Consider the following 17,892-nt stretch of genomic DNA (forward strand, 5'->3'; position numbering starts at 1 on the left):
ACCCTCCCTTATCCGGCCGTCCCGTGCAAAGAAGCCGTGGCGGGAGGGGAAGGAGGAGGAAGAAACATTGACAGATTTACGTTTTGTGCAGCTGTCTCGACTCCCGCTCTCCCACTCAGTCCGTGCACCACCTCCCGCTGCGGCCACTTCCCCTTCAACTTCCTTCATACTTCCTTCTCTACTCACGCAAACCGCCTCTTTCTCTCCTTTCTTTCCTGAATTGCCTGAGGAAAAAAAAAGGAGGACGGAGGAAATCCTCGTTGCTTTTGTCACCTTTGCTTTACTTCTTTTGAGTTAGGTGTTTTCCTTTTCTTCCTTCGCTGTTTCTTGCACGAGGTTCCTCAGAGTGCCCAACGGCATCTGAAAAACGCTCCTAGGAAAACGGGAAGGAAAAGGATGCTTCTCTGCAAAGCTTTTTTTTTTTTTTTTACTTCTTGCGAAGGAAGCCTTGGCTCCCGCCGTACAGCTGATTGTTCAACTCTCACGCGTTGTCGCCGTCCCCCCACACCTCTGGCCATTTGTGCTGGTCAGAGCAACGCTGGGCGCTCGGTCACGGACGAAGAAAAGGGTTTTGGAAGAGCAAATACAATGGGGGACAGAGTCTGCTGGGAAGAGGACGTTGGGGAGCCCTCGATTCGGAACTCGCAGGAGAGAGCTCTTTTCACCGGCCTGTCCATCTTCCTGCTTTGTTCATCCGCGCACTTTTGCGTTGCACATTTAGTTCATTGATTTTTCTCGTTCTGTTGCTATTTCTATTTTCTTCTGTCTTTTTTTTTTTTCTCTCGCTCCGTTGTATGCGTAGGTGGCACGCATAAGCAAGGATTTGGCTTCGAACGCGCGCGGCTGTTCGCGCGAAATCAGCTTTTCGAGGCTTAGCTGGTCGCGTTTATTTACGCTCGTGTACCTCCGTCTGCATTGTGTTCTCTCGCGCCATTTGGCGAGGACCAGAGGCTGTTTACAGTGGGACTCGCATTCTCGCCTTCTTCCTGTCTACTTAAGTATATTTTTTTCTTTCTCGGCAGTCACGGCTTCTCCCGACGCTCCATAAGGCATTGAAGTGACGCTCCCCGTTCTGTTTGGACGTTCCCTTCCGAGTGTCCACTCTGGGTCAACAATCGAAGAGTAATGGCTTGCTCACTCATGCCAAAAAAGCTGGCCGAGAGTCCGGAAAGCAAAATAAATAGAGACGTGAAGTGGTAATTCCGGAACAAACGCGAAGGCGTGGCGGACTCCCCAGGGCTCCGTTGTCGGCTGTTGGGATGGGCGTGCCTTGGAGAACTACAATGATGCTGAGCCCGTTTTTAAGCGACAGCTGGTGACAATTGAGAAAGTGCTGCAGAGAATGGGCGCGATCGTATTTATCCCTAAACGCAGCCTGTACACTATCTTACCGGAATCACGCTGATGTCCCTTATCCCTGTATAAGGGGATCTTCCGTTGCCCGTATCATCAATGTCTTCAACAAGCATACTAGTAGTCTATGTTCATCGCACTCTGGGACGAATCAATGACCAGAAAGCACGGAAAGCCTGCCCGAGTGCAAAAAAAAGTAAGCTTACATTCATGGGAATCATCCGGTATGAACCATTCCGCATGCAATAGCTGAGAGCAATAGCTAGCTCTATGACCTTCAACTTTGTCTTATAAAAGTATTCTTGGAGTTCGCTCTGCTCACAAGCGAAAGAAATCAAATTGAAGAAGTTAAGACACTAACTGCTTGTTTCACGATTTGGTTATTTGGGAGTGGCCTCGGTTTTTGTAAGCAATGGCGTACTTCACTATTCAAGTTTATATCTTTTCATTGTCTCAGATATTGCGTGTGCTTCGGTAGTGGCCACCCAAATAGACTTGCCATCATTTCTCGTATGCTTTGAAGCTTGGCAGTCAGTGGGTCGCCGACGAAAGCTGCGAATAACGTCGACCGTTGTTCCTCTGCGATAGCATGAAACGGCCCATTGAGCGAAAAGGCCGGCGTCTGTAGTAGCGAAACGGCACCTAAATTCCCATTGGCTGCGACGCCAGGTCACGTGCGCGCCTCGACAGAGCAGAGCGGGCGAAAGGGAAAATCTGCTGCTTCGCTGGTGCGCAAGGCGTCTCGTGAGGGCATCGCCACGATGCCACGTCGCCCTCGCTCTTGCTGTCTTGCTCCGCGCGTTCCTTGTCCGGACAAGCTCTCGCCTGCGTTCGAACTTCGCTTCGGTAATCACTATAAAGGAATTAATGCATGAAGTAACAGAATAAATTCGAAAGGAAAGACGGTAGTGCTAGTGAGTTCCGAGCCTACGACCCCACGCTCAGAAGCAGAGTGTCCTGCCCGCTGTGCTAAACCAGCACCTCATAGATAGCGGGCCTGTGCCCTCCATTTTGTGACATCATGTTACTTGGACCGAAATTTCCATCGCCAAGCGCGGCGTGACGAATGTGGTGACGTCAAAATCACCGCGGCTTACTCGTGAGCGTCCCCATTAGATTCTATGGCAGTCGGGCAAGGTAGCATGACGTCACGAATCGTAGTGCACCGGCCTTGTGCTCTCTAGCAGGTGTTGGCCAAGCTCACATCTCGAAGGACCGCTCAGCGGCATTCAAATGGACATTAATGCTTTCGCATTTACAACTCATAAGAAGTGCTTAGATGACTTTTTTTTGTTCAACCCTGGTGTAAGCCGAACCAAGCGAACGTGTACACTTGGAACATTGCCCCAGCCGCTATACAATCTTGCCGATCCACAAACACTTCATCCATCTGGCTGGCGGGAAATGGGTATACCGCAGTGTGAGGAGCCGACAGGGGCAACAGACGTCCGCTGCTGGCCGCTGCTGAGACACTCGGCACCGAGATTCATTACCACGGCGCCGTTGTTCCCGCCATCAAGTGGAGGTCTCGAGGTGGAGGCCACGACGATTCTCGGTACAGGGGGCGCCGCTAAAGCGCGGCATGCGGGCAAATGCCGGTAGCCCGCATGCACGAACGCAATTGCACGACAGTAGTCGGAGCGCACCATTCGGAACAGCAGCTTGCGGCGGGCAAGCCGCGAAGAAACGGAGAGCAGACGGTCGCCACGTATAGGAAAGCTGTTCAGACCTTGCGGCGGCGGCTGTGCTGCGGTTGCGTGTGCGGAGGAGCCTCGAGGGCCTCGCGGCAAGGCTCGGGGACGGGGGGCAGGTGGCGAGCGTCCTCCCGCTCGACAGCCGACGCCACGGCGACAGCGCTGATTAATTTACGAGGTTAATTAAACGTCCGCTTGGACCCCCCGCCCTCGCCCTCAACGCCCTTCTTCCCCACAGATGTGCGCGCCTTCGCAACGTTCAGTTCGCGCTCCCGCTGTGTGAAAGTGCGTCATCAAACACGGTGGCTGGCGTTCTATAAGTGTACGGCATTCTGCTTCGTAGTCGATGCGAAATTATTTGTGGTGTTTATTCCGGGAGTGCTACCGCAAATATCTGGCCGGTATTTTTGTCAACGTCTATTGTTCCTGAAGTAGTTAGTGCAGTCGAGTTTCTGTTTGGCTCCCGTTGCTCTTCTATAATGTGGCGTTATCGACTGACTGCGCTGTTTCGGAGGTCTCGTTCCGTATACCTTTAGATTCGGTGAACAGTCCGTTGAAAGTGAAGTGATCGTCTGCTCAACTAGGATATCTTTCTATGTGTAATTTATAACTCCTAGCAGCTTCTCTACACAGCGTTGACGCTCGGCCTTGTGGGTAATATTTAAGATTGTTTACGCGCACTGACAACGAGGGCAAGCAAATGGGTACACACACACGGCGCTTGTGTGCGTCCATTTGCTTGTCCTCGCTGTTAAGGGTGCCTAAACAATCGTAAGTTTCTCTGCACGAGTTCTTGTACAAACGGGCTGGATTGAGTTCAGTCAGCATGGGCAGTCCTTGACGAAATTTCCTAGGTAATGACGACGAGCGTTCCCTCGACGTCGTCGTGTCGTTTTTTCACCGTGTGTCTGTCCCTTTTAACGTTACCATCAGTTTTAAAGAATGCACCACCAACTAGCCCAGCACCAAGTTTTATTGAATGACACCAGTTGCAAGCTGTTGTTGCTCGGGCTTGCATAGGGACTCCCGTTGATTACCCGCACTACGGTCGCAAGGTTCTGTTAGTCTTCTCAACTGGCTGCTTTGGACGCCTTAACTACAAAAACGTTGACTTTTATGCTGCTAGGACAGCCTTTGCATCAATGTGAGTTGGGCATCGCTGTAATACAGTCAACTATGAGAGTAATACCGAATGGCGCACATACTTTGCACTATGGGAACAGCTTACCCATGGTTACAGTACTTGATTATGAGCATCGCATAATGTTAAAGAGCAGCACTACAGGTTGCGACTTCCAAGTAGTTGATAAATATTCGCCTTGAGTGACGCAGGCGTCAATGCCTGTGCCTGTCATTTAGTCGCGACTTCGCTACTTGCCTACATTTCGGACCTACGACTTGTATGTTTGCTACATTGGGACCATAGTTCTGAGAACGTTGCTGCCACTTTACCTCCTGAATATGAAAGCCTTGCCTGCACAATACTCGAAAGCTCAAGAGATGGAAACAGTGACAAAAAAGTACAATTAGGAGCTATAGTCTCTGCGCGCAAGCACCAAGAAGGGAAACGTTTCAGTGGATACCTTCTCCTGTTTAGTTTATTTTTGCCATCTTTTGTTCATGTTTCTTTGTTGATTGTTGTTTTTAATATTTTTTTTTATGAATTAATGTATTGCGGCTTTTTCTTCTAATAATTTTGTATTCATGGTCAACATTAGCCTATGTTTATGTCCATTGCAGGACGAAGGCATCTCCATGCCATCTCCAATTACTCTTGTCTTCCGGTATAAATTATTCCAACTTACGCCTGCAAATTTCCTAATTTCATCACAGCGCCTAGTTTTCTGTCGTCCTCGCGACTGCGCTTCCCTTCACCTGGCACCCATTCTAATGGTCCGCCGGTTACCTACCCTTACATGGATGGCCTGCCCAGCTCCATTTTTTTTTCTTGATTTCAACTAGAATACCGGCTATGCCCGTTTGCTCTCTGATCCACACCGCTCCCTTCCTGTCTTTTAACGTTACGCCTAACATCTGTCGTACCATGGCTCTTTGCATGGTCCTTAACTTGTTCTCGAGCTTCTTTCTTAAACTCCAAATTTCTGTTCCATATGTTGGCACCCGTATAATGCAATAATTGTGCACTTTTCTTTCTAACGATAGTGGTAAGATCCCAGTCAGGATTTGGTAGTGCCTACCGTATGCAATCCAGCCCATCTTTATTCGTGTGTAAATTTCCTTCTCATGATCAGGGTCCCCGGTGAGTAATTGACCTGCGTAAATGTACTCTTGTACAGACTCTGGAGGCTGACTGGCGATACTGAATTCTTGTTTCCTTGAACTTTATCTTTTTCTTTTGCATAATAATACTAATACATATTAATTATATCTATTTACTGATCATTTTTATTCATTTCTCTTTCTTCTTCTTTTATTGTTTTCTATTTAGCTTTATTGCATATTTCACCCTAATCATCTGGAGTAGCATATCAGGCATTTGGCTATGCTAATATCTCCGTGTTTCGAAGGGATGGACAACCAATTTTTATGGTATCCATTTTTTTAATGCAGTGGAAAGCTTATCGATCAGAGCGTCGAATCACGCAGTGGTAACGCGAAAAACGTCGTGCAATATTTTTTAGTCAAACATTTTCGATCTGCAGTAAAAACGTAGTCGTTCACTGGAATCAGGCTCGAAACAGTGATAGGTGAGCACAATAGCGATTATAAGCCGGGACTGGTGACAGGCAAATGACAAGTGCTGTCGTAGCTGCAAGAAAGTGCTATTTTGTTTATCAAGCCGATGTTCGAGCGATTCATGTTTTCCGAAGCGTTAAATTATTTCTACAATAATAGCCGCACGCTTTCGTGCTTTCCTGCACAACAGCTTAGGTCATTAACAAGTCAAGAGCGTTTTTTAGCCAAGTCCGGTTAAGTTCTCTAAAGCGAAACGACGCTTTTACTAGGTGACACACAGTTCCGCGTGTAGCCGTAGCCACATGTCCGCTTTTGATTTCCGAAGCATGTCTTCTCTGGAATACCTAGGCGAGCTCGAATAAAGGACTTTAGCCTGCACGCGTGCTCAGAATTTCGCGTGCGTGCAGCACCAATCCCGTGTGCCGCCGCATACATTGAGGGAGCCGCTCGTCAGACCGTGGACTTTGTTCACTTCGTAATAGGCGTAGAATAAAGCGCAAGAGCCTAATAATGTGTGAAATGCAGTTTTAAGCAATAAGTTTGCGCTACCTAATAACAGCTGACTTGCGTGCAGTAATCTCCCATACCACATACGATGTACCAAAGCTTCACCACCAGTTCGCTCTAATTACTCTTTCTTTTTTAGACTTTCTTCGCCAATTTAAATTTAGCATTCGTACGTAAATCGCTAACAGCGCACCGCTCGATCCTATCACTGTTCATTTTTCACCAACGTCTCCCAACACATTCTGACCAGTTGTCAGCCCCTGTAACGTCTCTCTCGCTTCCTCTACGTCTTTTTATTGGTGTTACTGGGCAATGATGGACCAGGTGCCCTTGCAGACGAAGCACTGTAAATATCTAAAAGGGAGAGGACCGATAATCTACCACTTTCATAAGGAGGCAGTTCGTCATCAGTGCCATTAGCTTTGGACACATCGATGCTTGCTATGCATCGAGAAGGGAGTTAGACACACAGAAGCCCGCTTTACCGTGTTTTATCAATAACGAGCGGGACCGGCGTAACATTCCAGCCTGAATGTTCCTGGCTGAACGATCAAGCTCGGTCACCGTTTTGCGCAGAGTGCGTGACGCGGAACATTTTATGTGCTACGCGCTGCTGATTCACTGAAGAAAGGAGACAATAATATTTCACACCTTCAAAAGAAGGGCATTTCCTCATGCTATCTGTACCACGCCGTTTTCCTTAGGGACCAAAGACAGTTCGCATTCGCAAGGAGGTCTTGAACTTTCTGCTCGCATTTTATTGCGATAGCAATTAGGCGGGCACTCCGAGCGAATTTTTCGCCGTCGCCGTGAGGATCCGTGTGTATTTATGTATGTGTATGCTATATGCCATGCCGTGCTATATGGCATGTGGTGTATGCGGGTTACATTGCCACACCATTTCATCACTAATGTTGCTCATAGCAGGTCTGACATTCATAAGAAAATTATTCCTCAGCATTTTTAGAATGACAGCCCACAAGCAAACGCCATGAAACAAAACACGGAAACCGCATGCCTTTTATCTTAAACCTTCTCAGACTTACATATTGAAAGTGCGGAACAATAACAGAGCTCAAACCTGGAAACAATGTAATTTTATTGGCGCGGCTGTGCACTACCTCAGTTATCGGCCCAGGAAAGAGGTTTGAAACACAGCCGATACGAAAAAGTGGTCGTAAAGTCGCTAAGAAAGACGTTGGCTTTATTTAATAAACAGAATTGAAATTGTCCGATGGCAGGATTCAAACAGAGCACCCCTAGCACAACAGCTCGTTTTTGCTTAGTCAGCTTATACGTTTACTTCAATTCATACAGCCAACTACAGCTAAGAGTCTTCGACTGCGTGTATTCTAACACTTTGCTATCTCATTCATTGCTTCGCCCTTCTGATGAAACTATGATTTGTTTTACGTGACACTGATTTGATGGACACGAGGCGACGCATCTGAGTGGCCTGCGAAGAGATAGACACTCGGGCGGTGAATTCGCCGGCGCGAAGACTGCCAGGTCTACTAGGCTTGAAGTGACACGGAATGTCACATTTTTAGTCACAAAGTCAATACGTCGGTAGGTTACTCGCTCTCCGCATTACATGACTTGCCCAGCTTCAACTTCTAAGGATATTCGCAATGAACAACGAACAGTGCTTCGTTGGTCCTGCTTTCCATCTCGTCCTGTTCCATGCGCTGTTTATCTATTTAACTGCTCTTGATCAGCTGCCAGCGTCCGTACTGCAATATTACCCCTTCTTACCTAAAGAGAGAGAGCGAGAGAGAGAGAGCAAAACATTTTATTGAGACCCTCAGTGCGGAGCTAACAGGGAGGGCCAGGGGCAGTAGAATCAAATGATATGGGGGCATGGGACAAGGGTCCTTTGTTTATGCCCGAACCTAGTGGAACGTCATTGGCAGACCCGATGTCTCACATAGCCTTGATGAGCTCAATAACTTTGTCTCGACATTCTCCTAGCACGTTCCCGCCTTCTTTCCTTTTTGCGAGAAGGATAGTGCTAATAAACTGTCGTATTGTGACTTGAACTTGGCCCAAACCCTCATGGCAATAGGTTATCCGAGTATGCTCCGCGGTGGTGGTAAGTATTGGAGAGAAGTCCTCTTTGAATGTGTTTTGGTATGGAGGTGTGAAGTGAGAGCATGCTTGAGCCATTAGGTGGGGATATCCCGAGCTTAATTTTCGGAAGCAGCCGAGGAATATTAAGTTGAGCTGGATTAGAGAATTACGCTCCTGCAACTGCAAGGCGGTCACACCTATACCGTGAGAGGATGCTTGGTTAAGCGAAAAAGGACGCATATATGAAAGACGGGCGGAGCTGCCACCCTGAAGTTTTCTCGTCAGTTCACCGTGACGTCACGGATTTGTAAAGCGCGCCTACTCGGGTTTATTTATGTAGGGATTCAAAATGAACAAAAGACTCAACATAGAAAGTTTCGAGAACATTTTCTGCGCCAAAATGGTCCAAGCACGAGAAGGTATTTTGCTGTTGTTGTAACGTTTATCGTTAAACGTTTATCTAGTTTTAAAAAAATACTTTCACCTCTCAACTTGTAACATCATAGATTGGGCGAAATCACACTGGTACATTTTGAACTATCCGTCAAGACTTCACGAAAGAGTGGCCGTGCGTTCTCCGCCTCGAGCGGCAGCGTCTAGCCACTACGGGGAAAAAATATGAAGAAGAGGTAGAGAGAGAGAGAAAAGAAACGAGACGATGACACAGAGGAACATACAGGGGGATGTGATGCCGAGATTTCTCCTGTCTCTTAGAGAGAGAGAGAGAGAGAGCGCAGCGCGTTGACTCGGCGACGCGACGAAGACGACGACGACGCGAAGGACACGCGCGCGGCCTCGACATTGAAAACGTGTCACCGTGGCGGCGGCGTGCACCGGGCGACCCGCATTCCGAGCGCGCTCGCGCAAGTCTCCCATTGTCGCCGCCGTCTTGTCCGTTCCGGTGAAAACGGCCTCGAGCGCGCACGCTTCTCGCGTGTCCAAAGGAGCAAGGCCGCTTGGCGGGGCTTTCCGCGTGCCCGAGGCGCGTTCGCGCGGATCTCGCACAAAACCAAAAGTACGCGCGTGTGCGTCCAACTTTGATGCGTCGACGAAGGGTACGGGTGTTTTGCTCGCAGAATGAATGAATGAATGAATGAATGAATGAATGAATGAATGAATGAAAGTACGTTTATTCCACGTTAGAATGCGCCGAGGGCGCTGCGGTGGAAAATTGCTCGCAGAGAAAGCGGTTCCGTTGGTGGATGCAGCGGACGTTCGACCATCACCGACGCGTCTTTTATTATTATTTTTAACTATGTAGTACGTGTTCTGCTGCTATCCAAGGATGCCAGGGCCGCGGTTAAACCAGGATGTCGAGCGTTACACGCATTACGAAGATAAGGTCAAATACGACTATTCTCCAGTCCGTTACCGAACCCCTCTACCTGTATATTAAAAAAAAAAAAAAAGTTCAGGTGAAGAACAGATGTACGTGCTCACAATGCTTAACTACGAAATTCTGATTCGTGTGATGTTTTTTTTTTTAGACACTGTAATGCCTATATATCTTTACACGTTGAAGACAGCTTCGGAATGGTGGATAGTCTAACAAACCAATTACTGCTTAATTAATTATCGGTTAATTAAGTAATATATTCATTAGGTTCCTACTCAAATACCATTTCATAGCCATTTCTTAACTTTTGTCATTACATAGATACTCTGGATGACTTCCACATTTTCTAGAATTGGTGGAGGGCTTGTGCGCACGTGTGTTTTGGATGCCTACATTGAGAGAGCCAGTCCTACCCTGCAGCTTTGCGTTATCGAACACTTACGTACATTTACTGTGACATCAGCTAAAAGCTCGAAGCTGGCTTCCCTGTGTCCTACCGCGGGTCCCTATTTTCGGTTGCACCGTCGTCTACATCGTGGACTCGTCGTCGTCGTTATAGCATCACCTTCGTCAGAAGTAAAAGCGAACAAACAATCTGTTACTAGTATCCTGGACGCGGAATTGCGCCTGCGCCTCACTAGGTTATCGTTGGTTCTGGAATGCGCAATCTGCAACGACCTCCGAAATTCTTGGCGTCATGTGCGGGTTCGAAAAACCACGTCGTGGACAAGGAACTTCGAACACCATGACTATTTTAAGAGACGCCTTGCTTCAACCCTCAGACCAGTTTTGGAAGTACCTCAGATGACATGGGGTTCGTGAAATCTTAAATTCTCAGTGTGTTCTGCCTAAAACGCCCAACGCCTTAAGCCTGAAAATCAAATAGCAAGAGCACACGCATATATATTGCTTGTTGCTCGTGCGAAATAAAAGTGGAGAGGGGTTTAGCGGTGATCTATTGCAAAAGTAGTAGATATCGGAGGAATCAGTAGAACAAGGTAGAACATTTTGAATAGTCGTATATTTCGCTCTTGTTTTGCTGGAACACGCGAAAAATAAATAGGTTACGAAGATTTATCACTGAATCCCTAAAAAATGCAGAATACTAGTGGATGCACTCATAAATCCGTGGTCGTGGCAACGCTGGCTCTGACGCTATATACAGTCACCTGGGCCTGTGGATCGAGAACTGGCAACCCTGGAACATGTGCTAAAAGTGCGCGGCTTCTGCGTCAGACGGCAGTCACTCATCAGGTTTCTGTGGCTTTGCCCATGGTTGGCATGCGATTAGGCACAAGCTGCTCAGGGAGGCCAAACTGGAGCCCAATGTTCCGGAGGAATATACCACAGTTGAATAACAGAACAGCAAACGCGGGAACTCATTGCGGCAATACCTATATATCACACAGGGCTGCGTACGTTTATTTGACGTCCCTTTCACAACGAAGCTCTCTGTGGCTAGGATCTGGAAAAAGATATGTCCGAGATGTTGACAAAAACAAGTCGTGGCTGTCACTCTGATTGTTGTCATCTTATCGACCATGTTAGGACTCATGACCTTCTTGGCCATATGTAAAACGAGGGATGGCGGCTTTGCTTCGCTCCCATTGGAGGGTCGAAAAGCATAGTAAAAGGCAATAGTGTGCCCACCAGTCGTCGACATTAACGTCGGCCTAGCACGCCCCGACGGCAAGTGGATTGTATCCTTCCCGTTGGAACGGTTTGGAATTGAGTGCTGCACGGACGTCTATGTGCCGACCACGCGTCGCCGGTCGTGTATAGATTTAACCTTTGGCAAGAACGTGTATAGCATCTAGCATTGCAGTATAACTGATTGCGGTGTACCACAGCGACCACAAAGCTATGGTCACTGTGGTAACGAATGAGACAAAATAAAGACGATAAGAACCACGAAGTTACGCGTGTGTGTCTTTATTCAAACATTATAGCAATAACCACATAAATCAATATGGTTGTCAATGTAGTCATTCCGATACAGCTTCGCTGGTTATCGTTCTTCACGGAGTGAAAGGGCACTAAATGTTTTCTTAATTCTTTTACTACCGTATGCGCACATATATTGGAGAGCAAATCAAGTAGTACTGTATAGCGGACTAAAAATAAGTTCTTTTTTGCATGTGTGTGGGCATTACAAACAAGTTGATTTTGAAGAGACAGCGGTATTATTTTAAGGTTCAAGCAAGCAAATGGCGGTGTCTGATGGGAGAGATTGCAATAGTCGCAGTAAAGGAGTTCAGAGCAGGAAGAAGCATTGCTTATAAGCCTGCTAATTTTTGTACACGACGCCCTTCGCAACAGCTATCTCTTTATCTCTCTGTCTCTAGCCCCCCTATATATATATATATATATATATATATATATATATATATATATATATATATATATATATATATATATATATATGGCCTCCAGGGCCGTCGAAACATAACATCAGTGCCAAGCAGTAGCTTTTACATTGTTTAGATGTTGTGCCGACCTGGCTCGTTGGCCTGACTTACCGCCTGATCGCAATAATCTTTCCTGCTAGTAACAGCGCAAAATGTAGACAAGGGACGAGACAAGAAGACACCACAAGCGCTTGTGGTGTCTTCTTGTCTCGTCCCTTGTCTACATTTTGCGCTGTTACTAGCAGGATGGAAAACCAACAAGCCCAAGCTGCTATTCTAGCAATAATCTTTGTAATACAGTCAGGCAATATTGATACAGTCAGTGGCTACGGGCCCTCCTTCTGTATGTCATACCCATCTTGTCATTGTATAAGTTTGAATTAATAAATTTTTATTTGGTTTTGATTCGATTACCTCGTTTCAATGGCGACAACAGGCAGGCAAACAGCGACCACTGTCAAAGGTTTCTCATCCTGTTTTGGTGGCAATTTCAAAATATTTATAGATATGGTCAGTTCTGTAGGCAAAGAACAGGCGCTGAGCTATTCTTCGTTTTCGTTCTCGGGTTTCCACCGACAACCGTATTTCTTTCTAGGAGGGCTCGAAATGATGAGGTTTCCTTGCCTCTTGGTCAAAGCAAAGACCCGTAATCGACACGAACAAGTTGGCCGCAAGCAGCACGTCTGCGCTGCGAACTCATCGCGTCTGCATGTGTGGTACGGCAGAATGGTGACCAGTGTGAGACGTAACAGAATGCCTCCCACACTCAAAGCAGGGCACGTTTACTCGATGACGACACAGCTCTCCGAAATAGCTTCCTTATTTAACGTGCGTTAAGCACGTTCATATAGCTTGCTTAGCTCTCGTGCTGACAAAGACGGGTGGCCTGAAGATCCAACTTTGTGCAGTTTATGTAAGAGGACATACCGGATCCTCCGATTTGGTGTCTTTCGCAAGACATCAAAGCACGCAATAAATGTAACAAAAAGAAAAGACCTGAGGGCACGTAAGTGGTTCGAGTTTGTTCCCGACGCGTTGTTTGGGTAAAGTTGATGCCAAAAAAAAAAAAATTAGATTATGGTGTTTTACATGCCAAAACCACGATCTGATTATGAGGCACGCCGTAGTGGGGAACTCCGGAAATTTGGACCACCTGGGGTTCGTTAAGGTACACCTATATCTAAGTACACGGGTGTTTTAGCATTTCGCCCCAATCGAAATGCGGCCGCCGTGGCCGGGATTCGGTCCCGTGATCTTGTGCTTAGCAGCCCAACACCACAGCCGTTAAGCCACCACGGCGGGTAAAGTTGATATTGATTTAACACATTGCGCGCGTAACTTACATTTAAAAAATGGTATTGAGCCTATATAAAAAAATTGAAAAAATATAATGCCCTGCCTGCACCATTAAAAGGTACTGTAGGCGCTGAATTACTATATATAAGCAAAAATAGAAAGAGAAAGTAAATTTGCAGAACGCTAAGAGGTAAGGAGAAATATAAAATTAATATGATATAAAGGCTGTTTCACCACCAAGCGAAATCACAGCCAAAAAACTTGGCATTAACGGGACTTTTTTAAGAGATAACGGGGACATACACTATGTGGTGTCTTGATCTTGATTAACAAATTTGTTTTTCTTGTTTCCAGATGGTTGTTAAGATGCCTTCTGGTTGGTAATGTGGGGTTCTCGTTTGTTGATTGAAAATGCAGACTTTTTGTTGGGGTCGCCAAGAACCTGGATCTTAGAAAGAACTAAAAATTTTTAATTAGCATACTGAATCATAAAAGAAAGAATAAATAACTGAATAAAGAATATAGTTGAGAAATGTAATAGATGATTGAGTGGTTGTTATACTGTTTTGGTTCTTTCTTTTTCTGTCTATCGGCTTCCCACTAATTCCACACGGTTTTACAAAGGTCGAGTACGAGAACGTTTCGCGTGCCTTAGGGGAGAATTAGCCACAAATTGAGAAATGCAGGTACTACCAACAAATCTAAAAATAATCAAAAGAAAAAGAGAAAGATAACTGCATTCGCGCTGTTTTTTTTTTTTCTAAGATTATTTTTCTCCTTTCACCTCGTAATTAGCCTCCCCTGCGATACTCGTCGCCCGACGCCTCAGCCCCGATTACGTCATGCACAACCCACTGTTTCACCGAGCGAGACGCCGGACCGCGGGTCCCCTGGGGCGCGAGTACGCGTGGGAGCGCCGCTGTTTGCGATTCTCGTTGTCGTCATCTCATTGGTTTCTCTCTCCTCGATTTGCTCGCTTCTCTGTCTGATCGCACGTGCAGCTTTGTGGCTCCATGCGCCGCCCACGATTCACATGCAGCTTCTCTGCAGGGCCCGTGGCGTCCTCACCGCGGTCCGTCGTACGCCCCATACACGTGCGTGTGCGGGTCCTTCTCCTTTCGGTCTCCGGGCGCGTCACGTTGCGCCAAATGTGACGCTCCGCGGCAAAGCGCCACGGGTATCTGGCCCACAGAAGCCCCGCGAGAACGACGCTGTCCCACGGCGCGCAGACAACGTGCGCGCGAATCCGACCACGCGTCTCCTCCATCCGTGTCAACCGCACGCGCCTTCTCCCTCGAAGGAGACGGCGCGAACCGTGAGCTGTCACGCCGAGCTGTTCCTCGACCTTCTCCTTCCCGCCTCGGTCACGTTGGCCATCCATGGCTTCTGGGCTGGCATAAAAGTCACCCCGACGGATCCGAAAGTCGCAGTCGGTGTGTGCAGTCCCACAAACACGAGATCTCTGCACAAGCAGCGAGCATTCCCTGGAGTTACGGCGGTGACGGTACGCGGCTAGCCAAGTTCCCGGCGCGACACCTCAGGATTTGGATATCCACCGAGCGGCTCCTCGTCGACCTCGGAGAAACTCGTCGGTAGACATGAGTCCTGTGGTAAGTGCGCGTCCAGGGACAATGAAGCGACTTCGATGGTAGCGCAGCTTCGCTTGCTTGCTCGCTGAACGGCAAAGTGTCAACATTGGAAGTTACGACTGGACGTTAGCGAATGGCTCCATGCGAAATAGTCATACGGAGGGCCATAGCGCTCATTCGGACATGGTGCTCATCACTGGACTTATACATTCTCTATTTCATAATTTCGCCTATAATTCGATAAAATGAAGTTGTACTTAGAAAGCGCAACCTTGAAGTTTCTGATTGCCCAGCGTATGAGCGCGTACGAGCGCTTTATTGGTTGAAGATCAGTGGTGCCGAAATATTGATGTTGTATCAGTTTATCGGCAAGTTATTCTTGGGCTGCAGACTACAAAATGTCTGATATAACGAGTCATAGTAGTAATGTAAGATAACAAATACATTACGGCAGTTTTAGCAGGGCGAAATGCAGCAAGCGGTATACGATGCAGGCAATGACACTGTCATTTCTTATGTTCAGATCGTCGATTGCATAGCTCTGCTACAGCTCTGTCGCTATATTAGTGCCATTATGTACTGCAGTCAATAACCTTTACTTGGATAGTTCATTTGTACGATTGAAGTAAGCTTTGCTTACGGCTCGCTAGCGAATGAACGGCCAACGCCGAAATGTGTAGTATAAGTAGTGGGTAGTAGCAGTAAGTGAATCAATGTAATGCGGTCAGGACAACTCAGTTACAAAAATCATTCGAATCAAGAAGCGAACGCAACAGCTTAGCTCCAGGGACGCGAATACCGACGGAGTCATTGCTTATTAACTGTCAGGCGATGTTTTCCAACCTTCGTATTCCTTCCTATTCAAACTTTTCGATTGGCGAATTTTTCCTTCATGATCGGATGTACTTGTACACATATGGTCAACAAGTATTTTTCACTCTTTCATCGGCACATCATAAACGTAATGCTTGAACCCATCCTTTCATTATTGCAGGCTCGCGCCCGCTCGGCCTATTTACTCTTGGTCATCCTTGTGGCCGCTGGCGCCGAGAGGAGCTTCGACTATGACGTGGATGACCTGGACCAGGTGGAGTCGTTCATCTGGGACGCCAGCGACGCTCCGCACATGGGTCCCTCTAGGCCCGCCCAGCACAACCCGCCGCCCGCCGAAAACCTCGTCGGTACCGACCCCAACCTGCACCGGCAGATCTCTGAAATTGTGCGCCAGATCATCGCCGAGTACTCCCATCGGAACCAGCTCCCGGCTGGTATATGGGTCGGCGGGAAACACATGGGTCCTGGTATGCATCATATGCCGTATCCGCCCCAGAACCCATGCTTCCCTCCCATCGGACTGCAGATCCCAATAATTCCCTGGAAGATGGACAATATCACACCACGCGGTGCTACGAACAACAACAATAACAACCTTAATAACAATAATGGAAACAACCAAAACAACAACCACGATAACAACAATAACAACGGGAACAGTGTCGCCGGTAAGAACAATAATAACGACAAGCCACAACCAGGCTCGCTGCCGCCGCTGCCTCCCTACCAGAAGCCAGCCTGGAGGCCAGCGGTCCCCGTGTTCCCGATTCCCTCGCAGCCCCAGCAGCCCCACAACCACCAAGCGCCTCTGAAGAACCCACAGTCCCAGCCTGCCGTCAAGACCTCGTTCAGCATCTCCACATCGCACCCAGTGCCGCTTCCCAAGCGAGACCTTCACACGCCTCTGGTTCCGTGGCGGTCGGCCGCTCCAGCACCAGCGGACCAGCAGTCCACCGGACCGCAGACCATGCCACTCCCAATTCGCCCTCCTAAGCTGGCTTCCCACTTTCGCTTCGCTCAGCCGCCGAGACCCAGCGGACGCGGCCACGGCAGCCGCAGGGGACAACACCTGCTGCCGCAGAAGATCGGCGTCTCGTCGCTGCCTAAGAACCTGCCGGCCGACGACGTCTACTACGCCAGCCAGAGCAGCAAGCTCCCCAGGAAAGTGGTCAAGCAGGCCGTGTTCGAACCCAAGCGCAAGCAGCAGGTCGGCGAGACGATCACGCTGGTCGAGCAGGGCAAGAACGGCGAGTGGTTCAAACTTCCGGTGAACAAGGTATCTACGGGTCTCGGACGCCGCAACTACGAGGTGGTGGAGCTGCACAAGGAAGAGGACGTCAGAAAGGTCGGCCAGGGCTTGGGAAACGGCGAAGAGAGCATTCACTACATCCACATCCAGGAGAGATAACTCGTTGCATGTCTAAGGGCGCCGTTGATCGGCGACCGGCGTAGCATGTTCGCACACTGTCTCAACCCGTCGGCCTGCGCTCCTTATGGACTCGAAATATGCTGGACATTCACTGTACTGTGCCTGACATCTCATTCCTTCGCTGTAAATACCAAGCTCACATTTTTTTAGCCCCCGGGTCTCTGGAACATGCACACCGACTGACGCTGTTAATAAAGCCACTTCGACGATGCAAATACGTTCGTAGCAAAATCAATGAAGTTGTACGATGCGTTCGAGTCGTCGACGCGTGGTAGTTGCCTCGTAGCCACCGTGTGTGGCGACGAGGAAATCAGGAAATAAAATTTGTACAACACAAAGCACAGTGCTTTTCTTTTTGAGGCCCGAGCTAGCTGCTTGAACAAACATAAAACATATATTTATACATACAACAAATCACACAACAAATATTTGCAACAGGGCGAGACTCCTGTCTGCCGCAGCGGAAATCTGCTCAGCACATTCTAATGGAACGCGAAGACATTCACCCAGTTGGAACTGGATGGCCCGTCCACTTTTCGAAACGCTGGTGGTCAGAGCTAATGGAAGCGTAAACTGGCCAGCCGTTGAAGTCAGCAAGAGACGATTGGTATATCGGGGAGGGGAAAAAAATAGTAGGACAACGGAATCATGGCAGGCGTGGACATCTAAGGCATTTACA

At 48.0% G+C, this 17,892-nt stretch overlaps 1 protein-coding gene across 2 annotated transcripts in view; it reads left to right on the forward strand.

The window, feature by feature from the left end:
* Window positions 1-17,547, forward strand: part of LOC126523077 (uncharacterized) — a 49,290-nt gene extending 31,743 nt beyond the window's left edge. The window contains exons 1-2 of one of the 2 annotated variants that reach the window (XM_050171936.2): window positions 13,919-14,971; window positions 15,945-17,547. In XM_050171936.2, the coding sequence (XP_050027893.1) occupies window positions 14,960-14,971; window positions 15,945-17,192 (1,260 nt within the window). In that variant the 5' untranslated portion in view covers window positions 13,919-14,959 and the 3' untranslated portion in view covers window positions 17,193-17,547. Of the gene's footprint in view, window positions 1-13,918; window positions 14,972-15,944 lie in introns of those variants that run through there. The other variant, XM_050171935.3, reaches the window with a different exon arrangement.
* The last annotated feature ends 345 nt before the right edge of the window (window positions 17,548-17,892 follow it).

The sequence above is a fragment of the Dermacentor andersoni genome, chromosome 6 (assembly GCF_023375885.2).
Source record: "Dermacentor andersoni chromosome 6, qqDerAnde1_hic_scaffold, whole genome shotgun sequence".
In the NCBI taxonomy this organism is placed as follows: Eukaryota; Metazoa; Arthropoda; class Arachnida; order Ixodida; family Ixodidae; genus Dermacentor; species Dermacentor andersoni.